The sequence below is a fragment of the Scomber scombrus genome, chromosome 1 (assembly GCF_963691925.1).
Source record: "Scomber scombrus chromosome 1, fScoSco1.1, whole genome shotgun sequence".
Classification (NCBI taxonomy): domain Eukaryota; kingdom Metazoa; phylum Chordata; class Actinopteri; order Scombriformes; family Scombridae; genus Scomber; species Scomber scombrus.
Window position 1 is genome coordinate 28,081,449 of NC_084970.1, and position 25,530 is coordinate 28,106,978.

Genomic DNA, 25,530 nt, shown 5'->3' on the forward strand with positions numbered 1-25,530 from the left:
GGCCTTAACTGCTGCCCATAGCAAACTTACAACCAGTTAGACTAATTTGTTGCTTCAGCGTTGTAATTAATTAAATATAAAGGCTAACTAAACAGCTCTACTGTACATACTTGGCAAATATACACTGATCATGCCCTCTCTTGTGTATGTCACAACATTGGTAAAGTATGGACAAACTTATTATATTTTCTAAAACTTAACTAAAAAGTATCTGATAAGCATTATAGGATTGCCTGTCGGTAGATTTGGGAGATTCCTGGGCTACGACTGGGGTTTAATTAAATCAGTGTCGAAATGTTATGTAACAAGTTTCTGTTGCTCACGTTTTTTTCTCGTTCAGGAAGGATCTCGACGATGTCTTTCAATCTTAATGCATATCTATCCACCGAGGAAAAATCCTATAAACCTGATTAAATGTGAGATTAATTAACGTACTGGCAAAAAATAAGGCCATTAAAATTTAGGCTAAACAAACAACATTATTTTCAAGATTCAAGATTCAAGATTCAAGATCACTTTATTGTCATTGTATAACAAATACACAACGAAATTCAGTACACTGCCTAAAACGGAATATCAAAACATGTTCACATACACAGTTCACATTCACCTAACAACATAATGCTTAAAGGAAAGTTTAAAAAAATGAGATGACAACAATGTGTAAAATTAACACTAAACATGCAATATTGCATTCGTGTAATAAATAAATAAATACATAGCAAATAATAATAATAATAATTATAATAATAATAATACTTGCACTAATAATAATAATATTAACAAATGTGGAAATGTTATGTAACAGGTTTCTGCTCACGTTTTTTTCACATTCAGGAAGGATCTCGTCGATGTCCTCCAAGCTTAATACATATTTCCACCGAGGAAATCCTATAAACCTGATTAAATGTGATACTATAATGTAATGTACTGTAATACTGCCAAAAAATGCAGACTAAACAAACTACATTATTTTGTATAACATTGTCATAAAACAGAACATTTGGATTAAAAAATAATGCATTTCAATGATAATACACAGACACAAATATTATAATAATAATGAGTAAAAGCACAATAATATGAATCTAGAAAGAGTAATGTTTTATATAGAGAAGGAGAGTGGAATCTGGCATGCGTGACGTTAATCACTTTCAACCAATCAGAAGGCCGATATGCAAATTTCAGGAAGTGGACTCGTTGCAGGCTGCAGCTAGTGAGGCTAGCTGTGTGGTTCTAAAGAGAGGGTTGCACCACACATCTCACAAAACAGGCAACCAAAACAGGCGGACAAATGAAACGACACGAACAGAAATAAGGCTGGCTCACTTTTAAGCAAAAAGACATAAACGGAGGGGGATATATTTATTTTTTTCTCCAACCGGAGGTAAGTGAGCTAAAAGATGCTAACTCACTCACGGGTGAAATATATAACGGACCCGATAATGTTAAAGATCAGATACGCTTATAATTAAGCTACGCGACCAAAATAATAATAATATTAAAAAAAATTAAATAATATCTGTTTTTCGTCTTGTGTATTCCCTCAATGTGGAGTTATTGAGTTATTGTTTTTTTTAAGGATGGACACGCTTACTCATCCCTAACATAGAGAGAGAGAGATGTGTTGTCGTTTTGCAGGTGTTACGTCGAATTTGGTTATCCCCTGTGAATATGTGTTTCTCCTTTTTTTAATCTTAGCCTGCATCCAACCGTATTCCTATTAAACCACCACAAAAAAAAATCTTGTGAGATATTTAACTTGATTGTAAACAGCTCTCTCTGCTACGTCTCAACACGGCGGAGGGAGTGCGACTGGAAACTGGAACATCATTTTTTGGCGTTAACAGATTTTGACGTAACACCTAATTCGGTTCAGTAGGGCGGACGAAGATGCTGCGTGGATTGTTGGCCTCCTATTTTTCCACGTTTTATATTTTTTTGCTAAGTACAGTATGTGCCCTTGTAGCTGTAGACGCCTCTTTCCTTGCCTCTCTCTCTCTCTCTCTCTCTCTCTCTCTCTCTCTCTCTCTCTCTCTCTCTCTCTGTCTCTGTCTCTCCCTCTCTGTCTGTATTGTTGGGAGTCGTGACAAAGCAGGGAGAGCTAACCTTAGCAGCTTCTCTCATACCAAATCGGATCGTTTATAGACCGGTACAGTAATATGGCATTAACACTTTAATATGTAGGCACCAGCTAGACACAACTATCAGATGTAACGTTACTCACTGGCTATGTTTCCCAGTGGATGAGACTGGGAATAGCTGCGTGGATGTGGGCGTGTTGCTAATGTTATGCAGCTGTGCACCATAAATGTGGCACAAAGGTTAGATATAGTTTTTCCAAGTCTGTCTTAAAACAATACTCAGGTGCCTAAATTAACATTTAAAACAGGTTTTTCTTGTTGTATTCATTCATCCTGTTCATACTGGCTATTAGAAGATTCCTGCATAATACAGTCATGCCTTTAGGCCAAAGTGCACAAGCTTGCCTCTGTGTAACAATGTATTTGAAAGTTTTTTCTGAAGCTGTTACCCAAATGAATCAAATCAAGTAAGATACCTTTCAATGTTAAAGTCTTTTTAATGCAAAGGTCCCTCTTTTTATTACTTTGCTTCCACTTCAGCTTAACAAGGAAACACTGTCAAAGGAAAGAAATAGAGTGAATTTGATTGTAAAAAGACTGTAAATGTGGCAGATATCCACTTGATATGACAAACTCAGATTGTTGAAGCCTCATGTAAGCTTCAGAGAAAGCATTACGTGCATTTTTGTACAAAATAACTGTGGAGACATACTGTGCCTCTGTCACTTATATTTAAAGCACATTTTAAGGGGATCTCTTATTGGCCAATATGAACAGGAAGAAACATTACAGCGAGGAAAACCCCTTTCAGTGCTCATATGGGCACCTGACTGCTGTCATTAGACAGACACAGAAAATATTTGGAAAGAAGAATACTGATCAATTACTATAATCAAGTGGTTAATATATTTTCTGACCTTTTTTTAATGCTCTTCAGGTTTGACCAGATCACTGTGACACCACATTAGTAGACTGTTTGAACAAGTTATTGGTTGATAACTTGAACATAAAATGTAAGTAACAGACAATTTATTTTATTTTTGCATTTTATTTTTGAATGATATATAACATTTTCTGTGTAAATAGTTACAACAGCCTCAACGAGTAAGAGTTTATTTTATATGTGAGGTACTTAGTAATAACAGTGGAAACACCTTCATCTATTTTTGTGAAATTCTGTAAAACTACTTCCTTTTTTTGTGATAACAGGAGAGTCCGCAGACTTTCTGTGCTCTTACACTTCCTGTTTTTTTACGGTGATTTCACAGCTCAGATGACTTTACTTATTTTATGACATAAATTAATGTTTCAATAAAAGTGTTACTACATTACAAGCTATGTAAATTTGTGTAGAATTACAGTGTGTCTGCTGGATGGTTTATTTAAAGTTATGTCAGTACCTCTATCATTTACATTGCGTGGCTTCCTTTCAGCACTGCATAACATGTAATGTAATTAAAGTGAATGTATTAAATAAGTGACTGTACTTTATCAGACTGAATTGCTTTCACTCTGTATTCCCACAGATCTGTTGCTGTAGCGCTTTGGGCACCAAGAGGAATATTCAGGTCAGTCAGACATCATCACATACTTCCTCTATGTCTGTGCTTCCTCCCATCTTTTACTTGATCACAGTTAACTGATAACTAAAGAAGTAATTCACCCATTTTAGACAAAATGGCTGCTCTTTGTTAAAAAAAAAAAAAAAAAAAAAAATCAAAGGAAGTACAAATCCTGTTTATGTTCTGTAGTCATTGTACTTATGTAAACATTGTTTGTACTGGAATTTTAATTTTGGCATTCAGGTATATTTTTGTTTCACAAGAGAGAGCTTGAAAACAACTTTGGTCCACAATTTTATTTTTCAGAGTAATCATGAACACCCACGATTCAGAAGTGCACTACATCTCTCCAGAGCTGCCGGCGATGTTTGACGGCATGAAGTTGGCGGCGGTCGCCACGGTTCTCTACATCGTCGTGCGCTGCCTGAACCTCAAGAGCCCCACCGCGCCCCCGGATCTCACCTTCCAGGACACGCCCCTCAACCTCTTCCTGCTCAAGTCCTGTCCTCAGCTGACCAAAGAGTGAGTTGCTTTCTCAGCTCTGTGTCTGTCACTCAATGCGTTGCCGTGGAAACGGTGCGGCTGCCCGGCCATCTGGGTGCTGCAGTGAAGGTAGCAGTTTATCTGGTTATGATCCCATCTGTCATCAGTGTCCCCGAGTGAGCCGAATGTCGGTACCAGAGATATCTGGTTTTACTGGCAGCTCCAGCAGGAATTAAACAGCTGGCTGTTTTTTTGTCAGGGGTTATCTCAGAGATAGAGTGGGTTTGTCTCACTTGCATTACAAACGTAGACTTGCTCACCGCAGGGTAAGAATATTTGCATACTGTATGACTATACTATGTCTTCTCCTCAGGGTAACTATGATGTGTACTATAATTTGAATCTTGCATCAGGACTTATAATAACTAATGCAAACTAGCAGCTGTTGGAACATGTCTAACCAGGCTAAACCAAGTTAGCAGCAACTGTAACATCCTGTTTGTTGTTGGGAAAAACAGCTGATCCACCTCTACCTCCTTTTAAAACACCGTAAACTAAAAGCTTGTCCTCGGTTAGTGTCACTGTCCGTGTCCTGTGGTCTGCTGGTGTTATAATACTCCAGAGGAACCTTCAGCGCTGTAGGGTGACTCTCGTCAAGCCTTCATCACGAGTGTCTGCTTATATAACCGAATGTTACTGAGCACTTTGCCTTTCAGCTGCGGTGTCAGAGAATAATAAGGCCACACTGATGTTTACATTTGAGTCTGGCTGGTTGTCACTCCCCGCTGAATGGCCATATTTAACTTTAGAAAACGTGTCGTCAATTGGATATGTGTGCGTTAAGATCATTTAAGTATTGGAAGCCTTCGGATTTTTGTTGGTGCAACATTATCTGTGTTGTGTCTCCTTGTTGTCGAGAAGTCACGTTTTGTAACCCATAATGACATCCTGTGGTGTTGTATAACAGAGATCAATTACACAGCGGGAAGGATAGGAGGGGTGTTGTGGTGTTTACAGAGTCAACAGCATCCTTGTTTGAGAACATGCATGCAGCGTTTTTTTGGCTGACACAAAGAACAATACACAACAAATTACTTGTAGTTGACCTTGATGTTAGCTGTAACCCCCTTTTTCCCCTTTCATTAGTTTGGTTTGAAAAATTAAGAAAATTGCAGCTGATTGTTAATGATTCTTGTTTTCAACTTTTCAAACAGCAACATAATAAGGCACCATCCAGCAGTAAATAGACCAATACCAAACAAAACAAAGGCAGAAACATATGATTTAATAGCGTCCAACAATAATACATGAGCAAAGTACAGTTGAAAGTCATAAAAGAAGGGAATAATTCAGTTAACGTATGTGATATTGTAATGTTTTGTATTTCCCGGCTTGAGAGTATCAAAAGCCTGTGCGTTTACGTTTGGACTTTGATCTGGACTCTCAGATCTATGCTTCAAATGAAATCACAAAGAGGCATCTGTTTCCTAAAGGGAATGAAGGACACCAGACATCACCCCCCCTCCTGACACACACACAAACACACACACGGGTACACTCACACACATTGCAGAGGAGAGTGACGTCACCCTTAAAAATCTGCAATATAATTGAAACAAAAGGTTTTGCCCCTTTACCTAAATTCATAACACACAGATTGAATCCTGCTTTCTGTCTTTTAACCCGTACATACTGTTCAGGGTCAAATTTGACCCTTATATTTATTTTTATATTTGAGAGCTGTAAAAACACCACATACACATTTCTTTTAGCCAGAAGTTTCCTAATGTGGCCCACAGTCCACAGTATATATTATATATGTAAATGTACAACAATGTTTGACATGAGTTTATTTTTTTTTTTAAATCAGCATTCAAACATGTTGTATTCATCATATTCTATAAAATGTTCTGCTGGACCATGAAATAGTGATTGTGAATGTCTTTTTTTCACAAGATAATCAAACATGAATGTGAATTGGTGAAGAGACTAATTATGAGTCAGAATATGAACAGGATTAAAATTAGTTGTGGAATATCTTGGCAGCACACGGTTGTGTACGGCTCTAAGCTCTCCTGTTTTGTGCTCTGTCATCTTTTTTAGCTATGTCATTTCTTTTTAGCTGCGTGTGTGTCTTGTTTTTATCTGGTTGTCATGTTTTTATTGTCTTTAAAGCACAAATGGAGTGGCACCTGTAATCTCATTATATGTTAAATATAATGACAATAAAGCTTTGTATTCTATTCTATAATTATCTTTTAAAACATAAACTCAGTGAACATTAAGTAAATCTTTAGTTGGTTGTAATGAAAGCTTTGTTTACATTAGTAATGTTTGTTAAAAAAAAACCCATGAAACTTAAAATAGGTCTATATTCCTCTCAGTTATGATCAGCTGAGAAATGAATCAAGACTTTGATCATTCGGAGGACAAAAAACCACCCAGACTGTGCTAGAAGGTGTCTGTTGTTTCCCACTACTGAACTCTCTACTAATCCGACAGAGTGCTTATCTTCCTATCCACATTACAACGATGAGGTTATCCTCTTCCCCCTGCAGTAGATTAAACCTGACGAGTACCTTCTAGTAAAGTGTAGTTAAGCTTCAGCTACCTTTACAGCGAATGCTATAGGTGATTACATTGTGTCCTAATGGGAGTAGTCTGCCTTTTGAGTGACAGTCCTCTTATGTAAGACTGTTTTTAGGTGCAGAACAGCACAGTAAGAGATGAGGGGAAACGCAAAGGTTGAAGGGCTTGTGTAACTGTCGATGTAATTGAACCCTTTGCTCCAGTGCAGCTACTTATCATGTGTTTTGTTCTGTGTAACATGTTCAATTGCGTGGCCACGTTGTATTCATCCTTTTTAGTTTACAGCAAAACTAATCGCGGTTATCTTATCTCATTGCTTCCTAAATGGCCCACTCTTCACTTCGAGGTCAGGAAATGAACAAGATACTCTGTATCAAGATACTCTGTATCTGATGTTATATAATAGAAGCAACGTGAGAAAGAGGCTAATGTGTAACTGTGAACAAGTCTTATGTGTATTTTAAAGCTTTGTTTTAATTGAATATGTGAATTCACATATTGTCTTTTAAGTTCCCCCACAAGTTGAAAAGGAACTAAATCTTTTTTATGGTTGCAACATTATATCAAAAGGAAATAATAAGCTGTTATTTATCAGACCTGATTATAATATAAGCCTGGTTTCCCTTTAAGAGAGGCAGCTGAAAAAAACAGCATCCAATCAGGTTTACCTGTTAAAAAAATTGTTTGCATGCTTTTGGTCTGAGCATTGAAATAAGATGGTGATTCATGACAAACTTGCAACATAAGTTACAACATTTCAAAGGAGTATTACATAATCCGAAGACTTGACTCCAACATTTAACTCCTACAGAGGTGTGACTGGAATGTAAGTACACTGGCCAGCATAGCTTAACGAAACGGAGCAACACACCTCATGTTAAACCCTTGATGTCTGTTAAAAGGTTGATGGAGCAATCGTCCACATGCTGCTACAGAAATGTGACTTTGTATGCAAACTGTGAGCCAGAATATTGACGTCCGGGTCATAAACCACCAATGCAAATGTATGTGCTCATGATAACATTTTGCACATGTAATTCCTCAGCACTGACCTCATGCTCCAATTGAATGCAACTGTAGAATAAGCTCATATTTTTAGATAAGTTTTAACCCTTACATAGTGTTCAGGGTTGAATTTGACACATTTTTACATTTAAGAGCTGTAAATACAACATATACACATTTATTTTAGCTGGACTTTTCCTAATGTGACCCACAGTTTACAAAATGGAAATAAAATGCATCTTTTTTTCTTTATTTTTGTGTAGCCGATACACATTTTTTTATATGCCAATGTACAAATTTGACCAATGTACAATAAATAATTTTTAAAAATCACCAAAATAGTGATCGTGAAAGGATTAACTAGACATTTATTAAAGACTGATGGGGGAAATGATCAATGTGAATTGGTGTAGAGACTAATTATGAGTCAGAATATGAACAGTATATGAAGGTTTAAAGCAAAAAAACTATTTTGGTTTTTTCAGGTACATTCCTCCCTTATTGTGGGGCAAGAGCGGTCACCTCCAGACGGCCTTGTACGGGAAACTCGGTCGGGTGAGTTCACCTCATCCCTGTGGAATCAGGAAGTACTTACCCATGCAAGACGGGGCCACTGCAACCTTTGACCTCTTTGAGCCACTGGGGGACCATCGTACAGGAGGTGATGCATTCAATCAAGATCTACTTATGCTCCTGCTAAGTGCCATTCGGATACGTACTCCTTAGATGATGACAGTTGGCTCTTTGCTGCCACGCCAAACATTTGAATCTGATATATTTTTTAGTCCTTAGTTTTGTAGTGTAATGCTTTTTTTTGCATTGCAGTTCTTCTACTGCTGCTTTTGTTTAGTCGCTTCATGTAACACATATTGTGTCTGTTTAGCCGAAGCCAAATTTGACAGACAAACAGCTTAATCCTTTCTTCTGGATCGGCTGCGGCACTCTGCCTCGGCTCCTTTTTAGTATGATGATCTGCTGTTTAGGAGAGTGACATATTCCTCTTGTTATCTGTGCTTACATATTTCTCACTGGCAAATTTCTCTCCAATCTTCCCTGCTCCCTTTCACCAGATGACATCACCATGGTGATATGCCCCGGCATTGGTAACCATAGTGAGAAGCATTACATCCGAACTTTTGTGGATTACGCCCAGAAGGAAGGTTACCGCTGTGCTGTGCTGAACCACCTTGGAGCTCTCCCCAACATTGAGCTTACCTCTCCACGCATGTTTACTTACGGTGAGACCGAGGTTGAGTTTTACTGTCCTGACTGAGGAACCTGTATTTGACCTCCATAGTCACCTTTTATTAATAGGAGCACCCAAGAATATTAACCTGGTTTTTAAAATGAAAAAAAGGATTTTATTTAATCTGATGATCAGTAATGCTGCATTATCATTTTTGACTCTCATCCAATTATCTAGTGCGAGTAAGGTTTAAGAAGCTCTGGACTGAAGCAGTTCTCTGATAGCAGTGAACACATCTGAAATATTAGTCTGGAATAATGGTATGCTTTAGTGGCACTGTAACTTCATTATCTAATCTGGATTAGTAATGTCTTTTCATATTGTAATTTCTCTACGCTTAGACAAACAGCTTTCTTTTAAGGGTACATAGTCATTCAGATTTAGACTTGAGCTTTTTTTAAAAGGTTTGACAGGAGACACAAATACACTGAGTTAAAGGCACCTTCAGCCCTAACCGCTGAACACAGAAAAACTCTCCGTCCTTTAGATGTGTTACGTATTGATCGGTAACTCTGTACCGTTTTCCTCACAGGGTGCACATGGGAGTTTGCAGCCATGGTCGGGTACATTAAGCGGACGTATCCTCAGACCCAGCTGATCGTGGTAGGCTTCAGTCTGGGTGGAAACATCGTCTGTAAATTCCTTGGCGAGAGCATGACAAACCAGGACAGAGTGCTGTGTTGCGTCAGCGTCTGTCAGGGATACAGCGCTCTCAGGTGGGTTTTTGTCTCATCTCTTAATTACAATTCTTCATATTGTAAAAGCCAGTTACAACACAGACACTTCATGGGCAAACATTTCTAAATATAACTGAAGCTCAACATAATGCCACAAAGTGATTTATTCTTGCATAATATGTTGACGGAGATGACAGAAATAGGTCCTCACCAATATACATCATCACTCCCCTCCAGAAATTTTCCAAGCAAACAAAACAAAAAATAAAAATAAAAACAAAAAACAAACCCACCTTGTGAACTTTATACATAATAATAATAATTATTATAATAATAATGAATCAATATTGAATTAGAAATCGAATCTATCTGCTAAATCTATTTACAGCAAGGGAAATTACTTAAAGTTTGTTGAAATGAACATTACCAGAAGATTTAACTCAGGGTCAGCAAGCATTCAGGCTCTTTGTGCTTGAGCACTAGAGGCTTCTAAAGTTAGTACCTCATACAATGATAACTTCCACTGATATATAATAAGCTTGTGGCTGGGTTTCCATCTCCTTACCAAGAATTTCTTTGCAGCAGTTAAGCCCACCAGCAGACCTCTCTTCATATGAAGTGTTAAACTAAGTGATGTATCATAATTCAACAGTAAAAAGAACACAATTTTTCTGATTGTGGGGGAAAGTTTTTTTCCAAGTTTTGCTTTCATAATACAATCACATGTTTGGTCCTGTGTGCACCAAGCAGCTCTTTATTATTTGAACCAGCACTACTAAAACCGGTTTACTATGTTTTTGCTATTTTGCAGTATTTTTAAGTGCCGACAGCAAGACAGACTTGTGATAACAAAATGTCCTGAAGGGTAGCAGCCTCATGTGGTCACAGCTCTGAACTGGTTTGCCCAGTACATTTTTTTCCCACGGTTTGCTTTAACTTTCCTCTCTTGATGTGTGTGTTCAGGTTGTGTACTCTATATTATGAATTTTTGTCTAAATCCCTTCCATTTGATTAGAGGAGTATAAAGCGGAGTGGTTGGCTTGTACAATGCAATGAACTGAAGTGACTGCCTGACATGTCCAGAATACACTTTGTGTACATAGAGATGCATTATGAAACACACAGTTGAGGACAAGCCAAAATACTAGGATGATGGTTTAAACCATCAGTGCATGTGGGAGTTACAGCGGACGTTGCAGCCTGTGTACATGTTGGACTGAGCCACACCCTCCGTGTTTTAAATGCTGCCAGCGTCTCTTGGCAGTCATGACAGACTGGCTCTGTTAAAGTTTGGATGTAGGCAGTGAGGATGGGGTGTGTTGTAGAGACTGGCCTTTTGTGAGATTGGATTAGCTGTTTTTTTCCTCCTCTCCATTAATGAATTCTACTCTCAAATGGGTGTCCAAATGTAAACTGGCCCTCCTGTTAGTGGCTCTAGTGAGTCTATTCCTCTTTCCTACTCATAATGTTAACAACACTTACTTTTGGTCCCTTTCTTAATTGTACTGAATGGTATTTTCTAATTTCCTAATGGCCATTTATTGGTTTGTTTTTGTGTTAGTTTAGCTGGTCTCTGTCAGTGAGCTGCATATTAATGGCGACACTATTTTTACTCTCCACCAGCGTGACTCTTTGTCCGGAGGATTACAGCCGACATTCAGCGTGTTGTTTGGAATGCAGACAGGCTGTACAAAGCTAACTTCCTGTGTGTTTGTCTCTCCATCTCTCAGGGCCCAGGAAACATTCCTACAGTGGGACCAGTTCAGACGCTTCTACAACTTTCTCATGGCTGACAACATGAAGAAAATCATCCTCTCACACAAGTATTACTCCGTTCCATCACCTGCAATACAAACTGTTTCACAATAGTTTCTCAATTTGTCAAACGCGTTTTTGACGACTGTGCCCTCACATCTTACATCAGCATCAATGTCAACATCGTTTGTCAGTTCTCTAAATATTTCCTAAATTTCCGCATGAAAGCACATTTTCTCACTCTGAATATACAGCAAAGACATTAACAACTAAACAAATCACCTTCATTCTGCTTTGAGAGAATAGGTGTAAATGAAGGGAAATGCAGGGTCTTGGTGTAGCATTTCCAATTTAGGTTGAAATGATGACTCAATTAAATAATTTGTTAAATGACAGTAAATGAATAGGTTATATATTTTGATTAATTGAATAACTTTTTGTCTTTTCTCCTGTGTGATGATTTAATGTCATACATTATAGTAAACTGAACATCTTCGATCAAACAAAACCAAAAAAAAGTCAGTAACAGTGAAACAAAATTGAGACATTAATCAATACTTAAAATAATCATAAGTTACAGCCCTAGTTTTCATATATATGTAAGTTACAGTTAATAGTTAACTGCATAGCACTAATAAATAAATATTTAACTTCACTCTAAGCAGTCGTTGCTTTCAACATATTTTATGAATAATATTATTTTTTGCATTTTTGTGTGTTACAGGCAAAGTCTGTTTGGGGGAGGCTCACCTAAAATGATCGATACAGATATCAGTCGGCTGTACACAGCGACGTCCATGATGCATATTGATGACAACATCATGAGGTATGTGGAGGTTGCCTCCCTGTGAAAGTCACAACGTCCAGTTGAGTAGTTTCGATGTGGTTGGATGTAGATCAGCTGTTTTGGATGTCCTTATCTGTATTTTACCTGAAACTTACAGTAGTAATAGTAGATTCATGTAAGATATATGAGATGTTCTGGCCAAGCAGGTTTGAATCTTTAGCAAATTCTTTTTGATGATTTTTCTCATTAAAGATTAATTAATGATCCTCTTTTTTCGGGTTTCAACAGAAAATTCCACGGCCACAGCTCTCTCAAAGAGTACTATGAGAAGGAGAGTTGTGTACATTATATTCACAATGTAAGTTTTTTAATTTTTTTTATTTCATACATTTCATATGATCTCAAATAATGTTTCTGTTATTTGTCGGTTTGTGTTGAATTGTATAATTATAATTCCTGGTTTTGTAGGTGAACGTGCCACTGCTGCTAGTAAACTCTGCAGATGATCCTTTGGTTCATGATTCGCTGCTCAACATCCCTCGCACACTAGCAGGTAACAATCATGTTCACTTAAGCAACCATAGAGCACACTTTTTCTTCTTTATTAGTCATTTACTTGGCAGCATGAACCTTGACGTTGATTCTGCTCACATTTCAAAAATGGGTTGGGTGTTTTTGTCACCATGTTGTAGCTGCAATAGATCCCAGAGTCTAATAATGGCCTTGAAGGACACACCCCAAGTTTGAAACTAGCCTAAAATACACTGATGTATTGGTATATTGATTTATTTTATACAGATTTTTACAAACTGCAAAGGTTGTTCAAATTAAAAAGAAACATTGTTTAGAAAATGCTCAAACTTCGGCAAAAGTTCCCAAAGGTTCATTTTTAGAAAAACAAGATTAAAACTACTGCACATAATATTTAAGTCACATGTCGTATTTTTATAATCTTGTTTAAAATAGTACAATTATAAGTGAGAGGTGGTCATATTCAATCATACAGAATACTTAAAACTGCAGACACAGTTTTCTAAAAAATAACAGTATAACACAATAATAATGGTGTCCTACTTTTACAGTGCAGCTCTGTACTTGAATTTGTCAAGTAGTTGAAGTACCTGCTGATGTACAGTTACACATATTTGCAGTGCCATATAAATAAATCCTATATTGGCTTGAGAGTGTTTTAATGCCACAGGCTCGTCCGGTTTGACTAACAGCTGCTGATGACACCTTTTAGATTTATTGTTTTTGTTTTTATTTGGCTGCCGGCTCAAAAGGTCGTCTGATAGAATGTGCTCCCCACCCTGAGCAGGGCCGGGTGTGGCACACGTCTATGAGTAATGTCTGCCGTCGTCACACTCGCCCACACATATAGCTAGAGCATCCACCTGTCTGTCTATCTACTTCTATCTATTTAAAAGGGAGTTTAACTTCTTCCCGACCTCCCCACCTTAAAGATGTTATCATGGAAAGGAGTCTTTATCTAATTTTCACAAACATAATGAGGCAATCTATTTTTGGCTGCACGTCACACAGTGACTAGTGACTAAGCTTCCTTTTCTCGTGAGCCTGTGCTATATTTAAACTTACTGACCATTTGAACTATTTTGGAAAAGGAAAATCCCTCGTATAAGAGTGTGCGTGTGGGTGGATGGATCCTGACTGGGAGCACATGAGACTCAATCCTTCATGTGTCTCGAGAGAGCAACACTTACTGAAAAGAGGATCAGTCGCCCCTTCACCCTAAAATGCCGTACAGTGACGCAACAGAAATACACTATGTGTTCTGGTGCTGTGAAGAGTTTTCACCTATTGTCAAGTTGTGTCAAAGTGAAAGATATAATGTTAAATACAACATACTGATTTTGTCTTTGTCCTATTTTGGTCTAAAAATGTTAAAATACATGTTTTCTTCTTCTTATTGCATTAATATACAGAACGTGGCAGTCATATAACATCATATATGGTCGAACAACTATGACTGCCTCAATAATGGCAATAATTTGTTACTGTCATGTCACAGTAAGTAATGCACCTGTGCTCTCTTCTTCAAAGCTTGCACGTCTTTAATTTTTTTAAGTACGAGCTGTTCTCCGGACCGTCACATTCTGTTCCCACCTGTCACTTAGTGCCTGGTGAGATGGTGGCTCAGGATCTGGACAAGCATTTCAGTTTTCCCCTGGCAGCTCAGCAGCTGTCATGAATAGCGGTGAACGATCTTAATCACTAGTCAGCCGCAGCGGACTCTCCCACTAACCCAGATAAAAGCAGGAGAATAAAAAGATCCAGGCCAATCCTTTTCAGGAACACTGAAAGCCTGGGTGTCCACAGCTGTGGCAATCTATATAGGTTTATACTGCAATCACAAAGAGATTAATGATTTGTCTGCAGCGTGGAGACGACCTACTTTAAAGAGTTTCAGGGTTTGCTGTGTTTGTGAATGAAGTAGAGTCAGCAGGGGTTTATTCACGCTCAGCGACGAGAGCATTAATGCTGTCAGACGGTGAATTTTGGTGATAAGGCCCGGCTTGTAGTTTATCCCTGAAGTGTTGAATTGGGTTGAAATCAGGGCTTTGTGCAGGCTAGTTAAGTTCTTCAACACCAAACTTGGAAAACATGACGTTAGGGGCCATGCTTTGTGGACAGAGGTGTCTCCACATGCTTTTGGTTATTTAGGGAAAGGTAAGCTATGTGTGACAGTCTGAGAGATCTGTCAGTCAAGGCAAATGAGTGTGTCTTGAGCCTTAAACAAGAGGCTGCGTCTTAAGCTTCAATATCATCTTAATATAACTATAATCTTCAAAATCACCTCCAACTTACACAAGGGACAAAATTAATCAAGGGAATAGTTTTAACATTTTATTTTAAACAGATTATTTGCTGAGAGTTGGACAAGAAGATCGATACCACTTTAATGGCTGCTTAGATCAGCACTGGTTACAAAACAAGCATATTAGGAGCTCTAAAGCTCACTAATTTACATGTAATATCTCATTTGTTTAATCTGGTTGCCAGGTGATCAGGGCACATAACTCACACTTAACATGCTGTTTTTCAACATGATTAAAGTTAATTGATGAGCTTTAGAGGTGATGGTCTGTATCAATGATTTTGCTGCCTTTAGACAGAGTCAGGCTAGCAGTTTCCCCCCGTTTCAAGTCTTTGTGCTAAGCTAAGCTAACTGGCTGCTGGTTGTAGCTTCATATTTACCATACAGACTTGAGAGTGGTGTTGATCTTCTCATCTAACTCCCAGCAAGAAAGCAAGTAAGTCTATTTCCCAAAATGTCAAATAATGCTTTTAAATTTGTACACACTAATTTATGGTAAGCAATAATCAATTTTTCTACCTCCAGACATAGTTAAGACTTAAGTCTTAATTTGAATTAAAGAACCTTGTTAATGACTCGACTCATCAGACATGGTGGTGGCCACTTAAGCATACTGCCTGAGGATGAGTCATGCTGTTATCTGTTCTCGAGCAAACACACCCTCCGTATCTCTACCAGGCATTAATCACCCCTGTCAAACCCATATTTGGATACGTTTCTAGTGTTAGTTTCAGATTTAAATGTGTACACACTGTCCAGAGTACAGAAGCCTCATTACTGTGTTCTGTGTTGTCTTTTTAGCAAAGAAGCCGAATGTGATCTTTGCCCTGACGTTACACGGAGGCCACCTGGGCTTCTTCAAGGGCGCGGTGCTCTTCCCGCAGCCCCTCACCTGGATGGACAAAGTGATTGTGGGCTACGCCAACGCCATGTGCCAGTGGGAGAAACAGAAACCGCCGTGCCAAAGTGGCCACATGAGTGAGAGCTCCTGCGCCGGGGAGAAAGCTTAAACCTCTGACCTCTGTGTCTCTCTCACTCTGTCTCTTCCTTCTCACCTTTCACCCAGACACACCACTGTCCCACAGCACTGAGGAGGCACCCGAACCAAACCTGAAACTGCTCTCTCTTGTCTGCCTTCTCCTCTGGTGCTACTTACTGCTACTGACCCCCCACCCTCTCCCCTCCCCTCTCCGCCCTTCCGCCCTCTTCATGTCCCCCTCCCACGTCTCCATGCCTACACCACAGTTACCCTTTGTAAACACCGTCACCTTACAGTCTGTGAAGGAACAAAAACAACTAACTGCCTTTGTGCTCTTTTCCGTTGCGAGGACTTTGAATTCAGAGCAGGAGTGATTCGTTCCTCTTCGCGTACACAACGACGATCATTGGCTAACGGAGGCGTCAACCAAATATGACAAGAAAAGGAAAGTGAGAGCACCAATTTAGAGTAGTCCAGTGAAAAAACAAGAGCACACAAGAAGCCTCCAAGTAAACAAGGACTGTGCTGCAGTCGGTGCCCATTTACTGCACCTGTAAGAAGCTCACTTTTTATCACCGCCAAGGCCATATAGCCTAGTCTGCTGTCTTAACAAACACAGCGTCTTTGTAGTATGTATGTAACTCACAGATGTAGTGTGTATGTCTGCGTGTGCCTGTGTAGACCGAGAGTTAAAAGACCCGTGACGGAGCATGTGACCCTTTTGTGTTTGGTTGGTGTGAAACCAAATTCTCAGTTCATGGTCTTTTTTCGACCCTTATATGTTCTTTTGGGTTGTTGTCTGTAGAAAAATGTACAGTAGAAGTAACTAAGTAGTGGGATTCTTCACATTATTTCTAGCTCTTTACAACATCCGGCGCTTATGTTTGGCACTTAAGTGTTTCATCGCTTTCCAGACGTGAGCAGGGATCAACCACGGATTGGAATCCATGCACATTCCCACAATCACATTCGATCACTTTGATTCAGTGCACTTTACACCATGTATGCTACAATCTTTTTTTTTTTCTTCCCTTCATTAGCTGAACTGCAGGTGTGGAGATTAGCGTTGGTTTAGCTCTCTGTGAGGAAGAATCGAAGGGAGCGAGGATGATAACAAAATGTTCCCTGTGTTGTCGTTTTTTTGTTCTTTCTTTCTTTCTTTCTTTCTTTCTTTGAGCCCTCTTACTCATTCGTCTGCCTTTGATCAGCTGCAGGTCCAGTTGAGACTCTGATATCCTTTTTCTCTTACTGCACAGACACAGACCTACCGCCAGCACACAGAGGCTAGCGCTCAACTCTGTAAACGCCTCATGTGACGAAAACATCTCCGTATCACTTTTTTTTTCTCTCACAGATGATTCTGTGGTTCCAGATTTTGAAAACGCAGCCTACTGATTAATCCGCGTGGTGCTGTGAAAGGGAAAGTTCAGCAGTTGTTTTGGTTTTTTTTGTTTTTATTTTATTTAATAATCTGAGCTGTGAGGTGTGATGAGCAGGAGGGCTGAGAATACTAATGCTAAACCAAATGTTTATTTTGTGGACTGTTTGTAGAATACTGGTGATCGTTATATTGTATTATAAAACGGGAAACAGTGCATGCATGAAAGAAAAGACAGATTTTTAAAGGAAGGGAACATTTCTTTTTTTCTTTTCAAAGATATTGAAAAGCTTTTCCTTTTTTTTCTTCTTTTAAAAAAAAATCTTAACTGGACTGAGCGTTAACGCTTTTGGTGTTCAGAAGAGTGCAGAAGCGTGGACTGAAAACCTGTCTTGATGAAATAACGCTGCAGTACTGGGACCTGTAGACTTTTAAAAACCTGAATTTAACTGAGCATGTGTTGCTAAATTGTGGTGACGGCTGAGGAAAGTCCAGCCAAGTAATCTGTAGTCTAAAAAAAACTGCTAATGAACACTGATGAGACAGATGGGTGGTTTGAAACGATGAAGGCATCTGGCAGCAGTTCATTCTGTAAGTCTGTTTAGGCCAGCGTCTGTCGTGGTGTAAGACCTGGGGTGATTAGTGTTTGTCTGTAGCAGTATTTGCCTTAAATTTGGCTAATCTGAACAATTTATAAGAACTACAAACATCTGTTACTACTGAACAATTCTCCAGTTTTCTTTTAAACTTATTTAAGTCTAAGATACAGAAATTATGGTTTAAGAACAATTATTCTATTTATTATTATCTAAGTGTTAAGTTCATTCTTGACAGTGGAAATAGTTTGTTTGTTTTTTGGTCAAAGAATAATGCTGTAATAGTGACTCTGATCACTACTGAAATTAAATGAGTTTTTCTTTGGCACAGATTTCACATTTCACAGTTTATGGAGATCTGGTGTTTTTTTTTGGTTTTTTTTGTTTTGTTTATAATGGTTGTTAACTTAACCTCCTTCAAGTGGAGTTTATTATGTTCAAATACTAAGAAATCCAGGTGTTAATCTCACAAATGCTGGCTTGGTTTATATTGAAAATAAGGATGTACCAATATTATTCAACTCAGGGTATCTGTTAATACCAGTGCTCCCTTTTCCCTCATTTTAAATCTGCATACCTCATTGTGTGGAAGTTTTTTTTAACTCATTTTCATGTACTGTAAAATAAAATGAAACAAGGGATTGCTGTAGTAATACGAACCGAATTAGCACTAATGACACTGGTAGTGGAAACACTGAATTTTTTAACAACACTAACCAATTAATCATTTAAAGTGGGTCAGCCACATCATGGCAGATCCCAGACCCACTTATTTAAGGTCAGTATTGACACCGATGGGATCTGGTGGGTCAGGTCGGTGCATCTCTAACTGAAAAGTGAGGACATGCTGTCTGAGCCGCCACCCTCTTTGTTGTCTCTGAATACTGTCGTCCTCCATTTTTCAAACCACAAATCACTGTTGCCATCTGTTGTCAGGGAGACCAAACTACAACACGCTGGTCATTCATGGCGCACACGTCCTCTCATCCACCCTGCAGTCTGATTATATGGTTCAGTCTTGAGTCAGGTGTGGTTGAGATGTATTCTGGCTCGTAGTAAAAACTAGACGAATATTGATGACACCAGCACAAACCCAGTTTCTGCAGTAACGCCACGAGAGCCATTTGTGTTCTTTAAGATTTTTGCCTCCTCCATTTTTGCACAGAAATGCAGGTTTGGATGTATTATTTGGATGTTTTGTTTTTTTTCTAGTTAAATATTTTGTGTATTTTTTTGTATTTGTACTTAATGTTAATATGTTGACTTGTGTTATTTACTTGTGCAAATGCATCAGAGTGTGAGTGTTGATGAGTAAACATATGTATACTGTGTCATATCACCACCTCTGATTGACAAAAAACCAAAACTTCTTCACTTTAATACATGAAAAAGCTAAAGAAATATATAAAGATAGTGTATATTAAAACATTTCTGAGGGACCAGTTAGGAAAATCGAAGGCAATAACCAACCAGGAGGGATTCGCTTACCAATGTAATAATAATATGACGAGAAGTAGTGTCAAAATGTAGTAGACTAAAACATGTCATACGCATTAAGATCATTTTCTTGAGGAGTGTGTGATCTGAAATGTTGTTTTACTGTGTTGATATGAGAAAGTATTCCTCTGTATTTATCCTAACCCCAGTGCTTCAAGGATCCTATTTTTCAAGATTGTGGGCTCATGTTTAATTGCTGGTAAAGAATTCAGTTATAAATCTCCTCCTTAAATGTAAATTAATCGACAAATACACCTCGGATTGGTTCTTTTAAGAGTATTTCCATCTGAAATCTTACAAACCTAAAGCAAGTGGATTAAGAGCCCACATGAGTAACAAAGTATGTTAACCTACAGTAACCATTTTACAGCTTTACTTTCGTGTTTACAAATATTTTGATGCTGAAAGATGGTTAAAGGACGCGGCGATGACGAGAAGGGGCACACATAGTCACACAACATGAGGTACTCTGATGTTGAACGCTGGGTGTTTTTGTTCAAAGAAGACCAGTGGTCTGTGTGATCTAATTATGTGAGGAAATATGGTTATTGTGTTCCAAAATAAATTATTTTCTCAAAAGAAGAACTGTTGCCTTTTCACTTTACTTACTTACCCGTGAGATTTTTTTTTTTAACCTCTTGAACATAAATCTCACAGTGGGAGACGGGCCTCTCCAAACATATTCAGGGGAGGCTCAATGAATAGAAGTGAAAAATTATTTAACATTAACATTAGCTGTTACATTAGTCATCAAAAGGAGTTCACATAAAATAGCCTAAATGTGTGATTTAGCTAAGGAGATAATTCAGAGATACATGAGTTTTGGGGAATGGTACTGTTATTCCAACTTTCCCAGAGTCAGAAACTAATACATACCTTCAGACAGACTTTTTATATGTATTTTAAGTAATGTGAAGTATGTCAAAAAGTAATATATTAGCCTATCTTGGCTCAACTCTTAAATGTCTCTCAGATCAAATAACATAATCATGATCACATAGGCATCTGGGAACTCTGGGGGTCTGAGGGGCCACCTTTTTTCCCAGCTTTGTCTAAGGGGGAGGCCCACAGTCTCAGACTAATCGCTGATTTATGATACAGCTGAGCCCCCTTGTGGTGACTGTTGTAAGCTTTTTATTTTTTTCTCTTACCAGCCTTTGCAACTTGACTTGTATGAGTGACGAAACAGCCTGCAAGAGAAAAGAAAGTTTTAATGCCTTCAGTTTGGCTGCCTGTCCCGCTTGTACTTTTAATGGACAAGGTTATAGTCAAGGGTCTAACTTGTTGCTTAGATTTAATTGCAATGCATTCAGAAACAGGAATGCTATGCATATATTTGAGACTGAGAAAACTGAGAAAGCTAAGAGATCACATTTTAAGAATGCAATAAATTAAGCTCATGTGAAAATGTGGCACATTTGACATGCAGCACCTTGCTTCAACATAGTTAAATTTTTCTTGCTGTGATCAGAAATGTATTTAAAAGTGTATTTGAAGGTAGTAAGAGGCTTCAGCCATCCAAATTAGTTAAATCAGTTCAACATCTTCTAAGTTGTCTTTTTAAAATCAAATTCACACTTTTTGATCATCCTACCACATGAAAACACTGTGTCGAGACAGAGAGGGAATTCTGTACTAAAAAGAACTGGAAGATTCTAAATTTGACTATCTGGCTGAAGCCTCATATTATCCTCCCATAAGCTTTTAAATACATTTTCCACACATCACTTACATTGTAGAGTATTCTTATAGTCAGTATGAACAGGAGGAATGATTACAGCGAAGAAACCTGTTTCAGTGTTCATTTGTGCACCTGACTGTTGTTTTAAGACAGGCTTGGAAAAACTGTGAACCCGTCCTTTAATGGTAATGAGTGAGGTGAAATACCAAAAACATTTGATAAAAGGGACAATTCATATAAAACTACAGACAGAAAAACATCTATTTTATTCAAATCCAATGCAAACTGTAAAATGGACCTTTGTGGTACATCAGGCATCACTTCGAGTGTCACATCTCTCTTAATACTTGAAGAACTTGACACAAGGCTGTTGAGAAACACAATGTATTTTGATGGCAATGCATTAGGAGACCCCTGCTCCTAAAACATTATTATAACACAGGCTTATCCATGATCAATTTTCCCTCTTCAAATCATTCACTTCACCCTCGACACTGTAATGTACAGGATCTGAACTACTGCAATATCATCTGATGGGATTATAGGCACGAGGCTGCTCTGCATGTTGTGAAATTTAAGGCAAATGACACCAAACCAAACTCAGACGTTATCCTGGTTGCGAGCTACAACATCACATTACCAACTTGTACAGTAACAAAGAATATCACTGCTCTAAAATCCCAAACATATACCATCAGTCATTCTTTCTATAATGTCTAAACATCCATTTTCTTTCCCATTTATATCATCATATATTACTCCTTTCCAAACCACCGTCTGCTCCTAACTCTAGATACTTCTTTTTGCTCATAGGAACTGCCTGAATATAATAAAAGTGTCAACCTAGCTTCAAAATAGACCACATATGTGATATGATCACAAAAGAAGCATCTAGGGAAAAGGACACTATTGCTCTTGGTATTAGTGGACTCTTTCTTTCAGAGAGCAGTGTCTTCAGAGCCAAAAAGCTTGGTGGCAATGGCCTGGCAGTCGGCTACAGACGCCTTCCCATCGAAGTCTGACGGCAGGATGTCTGCTTCAAATTCCTTGATGTAGTTTTCCAGCTCATCACCATGAACAAAGACCTGCAGAAATGTATGAACAGCATTCAGAGAAATTTACTAATGTAACTTTGAAAAAATGGTCAGAACTGTGTGATTTCAGTTGAATATGGTTGGTGATTTTCTATATTTTTTTCTTGTCAACAAAACGTAAGTGCAAATCCAAACCAACAATGAACTGATCCACTTACAACTGTGTGTGTCTCCACAGTGATATATCTTCTTCTGTGTCCAAAAACAATTAAAAGCACATCATTGAGTCACACCGTTGCACTTGTTTTGGAGGAACCCAGTGCAACGGTGTGACTCATTGTGTTTTTAGTAGTTTTTTTGGACAACAGGGGACAACAGCACAGAGGAATGAGATATACAGTATGAGGCTTTAGATCCACACACAATACAACAAGTGGGACACATTATTGTTGGTTTGAGATTATTCACAACATGTAAAACATAGAAAAATGCAAGCCTCCTGCTTTAAAGAAACCATCCATGTGTCTCCCTCCAACATCTTCCCCTACACCCACCCGCTCACCCTCCGTCCATACCCTTTCCAGTAGCTTGCTCTTCATGAAGGGCTTGACCACATTGTATGTAGTGGTGAAGTACCAGGGCTGGTGAGTAACGTGGACTGCCTTGAAGCGTGCAGGGAAGGAGTCCTGCAGGGAAAAAAAAAACACAACACAGCCTAAATATTTTTTAGAACCAGCTCTTTAAGTTCCACATCAAGAAATTCTCAGGTATTTATTGGTGTCTTTTCCTCTGACCTGCAGCATGTCCACCATCTTCTTGAGCTCAGCCGGCTTAATGCCTGAGGCATGCTGCATGGTGAAACCCTTGAAGTTCTCAATCAGGACAAAGCCATTAATCTGGGTCTCTTCATTCTCAAGCAGCTTCTCCAGGATCACACAGTATGCTCTTAAGATCTGTGACACAAACAAAGGCATTATTATTTAAGAAGGAGAAAAAAAGCTCTATATTTCTTCAATCTTGCAGTCTGTAAGGGTTATTACCTCATCGAAGGTGATCTCCTCCAGGTCCCAGTTCTCAATGTTGAAGAGTAGAACCACGCGGCCATACTTGTCTCTGCTGGGCAGAACCACAGGGTAGCCCGCCTCAATGGTGCTGCGGACCGCCTCAGGGGTCAGGTTCTCAAACAGCTCAGGATACTCCTTCCTGAAGCGCACATAACCTACACACACACACACACACACACACACACACACACACACACACACACACATTACTGCATTCTCTTATCGGTCACTAATGAATCACAAACCCTCCATGTATAGTGTGAGTGTTCAATGCCAAACACAATGACACCACTGTCTCAGTGCATCTACAGTGCTGCTCTCTTAATACTGAGGCACCAATTAATATCCAGTGTGTGTGTCTGTGTGTGTGTGTTTTACTCACAAGCCGCAATTTACTCCACAGAATGAGTTCACATCACATTCCCCTCTCACACAACAACAAGTTCTGCTTCTGCATTCATAAATGTGTGTGTGTGTGTTTTTGTGTGTTTTCTTGTGTCTTTGTGAGGACCAAATATTCTCACAGTGATTTTCAAGATGAGGAAAAAAACATTCAACCATAGCGACCATCGATTTTGAGTAATTTCTGGCCTCGATATTTGGTTTGGGGAGATATTGTTGAGTTTATATCCACTAAGGTTTAAACTATCAGGGTTGAATTTAGAGGTTTAAATCAGCTTACATTTTGAGGTATTATGCTCAAGTTTTGCAGATTTTTTGTCTTCAAGACAACTGAAAAAAATTAAATAAAATAAGAAGTCCTGAACACACAAACAAAAAATAAGCAAGTCAGTGTCTCCTTATCAGTATTACACCATGCTGCTTTTTGATCTCGTGCCCTCTCTCAGACCAACACAATCAGAACAGGCGCTGTGAAGTTCTCAGCAGAGCACTGAGAGTTCACAAGTAAAGTAAACTTGTTGTCCCATTTGGACACAAAGGACTTCTTTGTCAGGGGAAACTCAGAAGCATCTCAAAGCCCCCAATTAATGAACACATGCCTCCCTGTCTCAGTGATGGGGATTCATGCATACAAGGAGCACAAAAGAGGCCTCACCTTCAATTATTGAAGGAAAATGTCTGCAGAGTTTGAATCCAAAATATATGAAAGACAAAAGAATTGTCATAGACTTCATTGACAGACACTCACCCTTCATGAGCTCGTGGGATCTGACAACATCAAACTTGCGGGCTCTGAGGAAACGCAGCATCAGAGAGTCGGGTTTGTCCCCAAAGCGCTCTAGCACCAGTTTGGCCAGGTCGTCTCCCTCCGCTGCCCTCTCCTTCATCATGGCTCGCAGGTCCTTAAGTGATGACGCCCGACTCTCATTCGTCTCATTCAGCTCATCCTTTGCCTGCAGGGTGAAGAAAAGCAGGGACGTAAATGAATGAATCACAACTATTTGTAATTAATGTGTACACAGCCATCCTGAGTTACTGATTTTGACCTTCTGCACTGTGTGGCTTGGCAGTTTTTGGCACGGCCCAAACACCGGCCCATGATCCTTCACTGTCAAATGCTCCAGCTTGGACCTCATGGCCTGCTCCTCCTCTGACACCATACGGAAAGATCCAGTCTGCAAAAAGATAAAGATTAAAGTGTAAAGGTGCACAAAAAGATTTGGTTGAACTACACCTTTATGTTCTGTTAACATCACTGTTTTCACACTCAGTAGCTGCACTCTGCCACTTTTATACATGCTTTACTGCTTGAATACTTCAACAGCAGATCATTGAGTATTTATAACAAACTCTCACACAGACACACATGCACCTGAGCTGGAGCACACCCAAAACGATGCACACCAGTGAACGGCTGGTTAATCTGCTTCACATGATTACAGAAAAGACCTTTAAAGCCACTTCTTAAAAACAGCTTAAGGGTCCATCCCAGAGCCAGCATCTACCGGCACAATAACAGCATTAAGCAGCATCATGCGCTGACAGTCAAACCTCCAAGAACTGATGCTCTTAACCCAGACCCAAGGCACTTAACCAATGAACTGTGACCAAACACTGACAAGCAGCGGTGTAAACAGAGACAAAGTGACAAATTCTCTCTTCTATTGTTGGAGAGTAATTAAACTTACAGCAGCCATGGTTGCAGCGTCTCACAGCAGGTTCACTAAACACTGTAGAGAAAGGAGAGTTGGCACAAGCAGAATGTGAACACATCAAACGGTTGGTTTTGAAGAGAGTCGAGTTTGCACCCTTTCTTTCAGAGTGGTCCAAACACCAAGGCCAAAAAATCAATCCAGTCATTTGCATATTACATAA

At 39.0% G+C, this 25,530-nt stretch overlaps 2 protein-coding genes across 2 annotated transcripts; one reads left to right on the top strand and one right to left on the bottom strand.

Annotated features, from left to right (window-relative positions):
• The first annotated feature begins 1,221 nt into the window (after positions 1-1,221).
• LOC133985163 (monoacylglycerol lipase ABHD2-like) lies at positions 1,222-20,035 on the top strand. Its single transcript, XM_062424751.1, has 12 exons — positions 1,222-1,387; positions 3,022-3,097; positions 3,611-3,652; positions 3,953-4,168; positions 8,209-8,384; positions 8,794-8,961; positions 9,502-9,685; positions 11,377-11,469; positions 12,126-12,227; positions 12,477-12,546; positions 12,657-12,741; positions 15,826-20,035. Exons 4-12 carry the CDS (start codon positions 3,960-3,962, stop codon positions 16,032-16,034), a joined length of 1,296 nt encoding a protein of 431 aa, XP_062280735.1. The 5' UTR covers positions 1,222-1,387; positions 3,022-3,097; positions 3,611-3,652; positions 3,953-3,959; the 3' UTR covers positions 16,035-20,035.
• Positions 20,036-22,093: 2,058 nt separating this feature from the next.
• On the bottom strand, positions 22,094-24,953 carry LOC133993761 (retinaldehyde-binding protein 1-like). The gene is made up of 6 exons (XM_062432864.1): positions 24,702-24,953; positions 24,404-24,608; positions 23,230-23,408; positions 22,984-23,142; positions 22,765-22,875; positions 22,094-22,240 (listed from the first exon to the last, which is right to left on the bottom strand). Exons 1-6 carry the CDS (start codon positions 24,951-24,953, stop codon positions 22,094-22,096), a joined length of 1,053 nt encoding a protein of 350 aa, XP_062288848.1.
• Between the last annotated feature and the right edge of the window lie 577 nt (positions 24,954-25,530).

Bases quoted from the DNA above. Each gene is read 5' to 3' on its own strand.
- LOC133985163 (XM_062424751.1), top strand. From the start codon at position 3,960: ATGAACACCCACGATTCAGAAGTGCACTACATCTCTCCAGAGCTGCCG. The intron at 8,385-8,793 runs GTGATGCATTCA...CCCTTTCACCAG, and splicing joins GGGGGACCATCGTACAGGAG to ATGACATCACCATGGTGATA. The intron at 12,547-12,656 runs GTAAGTTTTTTA...CTGGTTTTGTAG, and splicing joins GTGTACATTATATTCACAAT to GTGAACGTGCCACTGCTGCT.
- LOC133993761 (XM_062432864.1), bottom strand. From the start codon at position 24,953: ATGTATAAAAGTGGCAGAGTGCAGCTACTGAGTGTGAAAACAGTGATG. The intron at 22,876-22,983 runs GTCAGAGGAAAA...TTTTCCCTGCAG, and splicing joins AGATGGTGGACATGCTGCAG to GACTCCTTCCCTGCACGCTT. The intron at 22,241-22,764 runs GTATGGACGGAG...ACATTTCTGCAG, and splicing joins AGAGCAAGCTACTGGAAAGG to GTCTTTGTTCATGGTGATGA.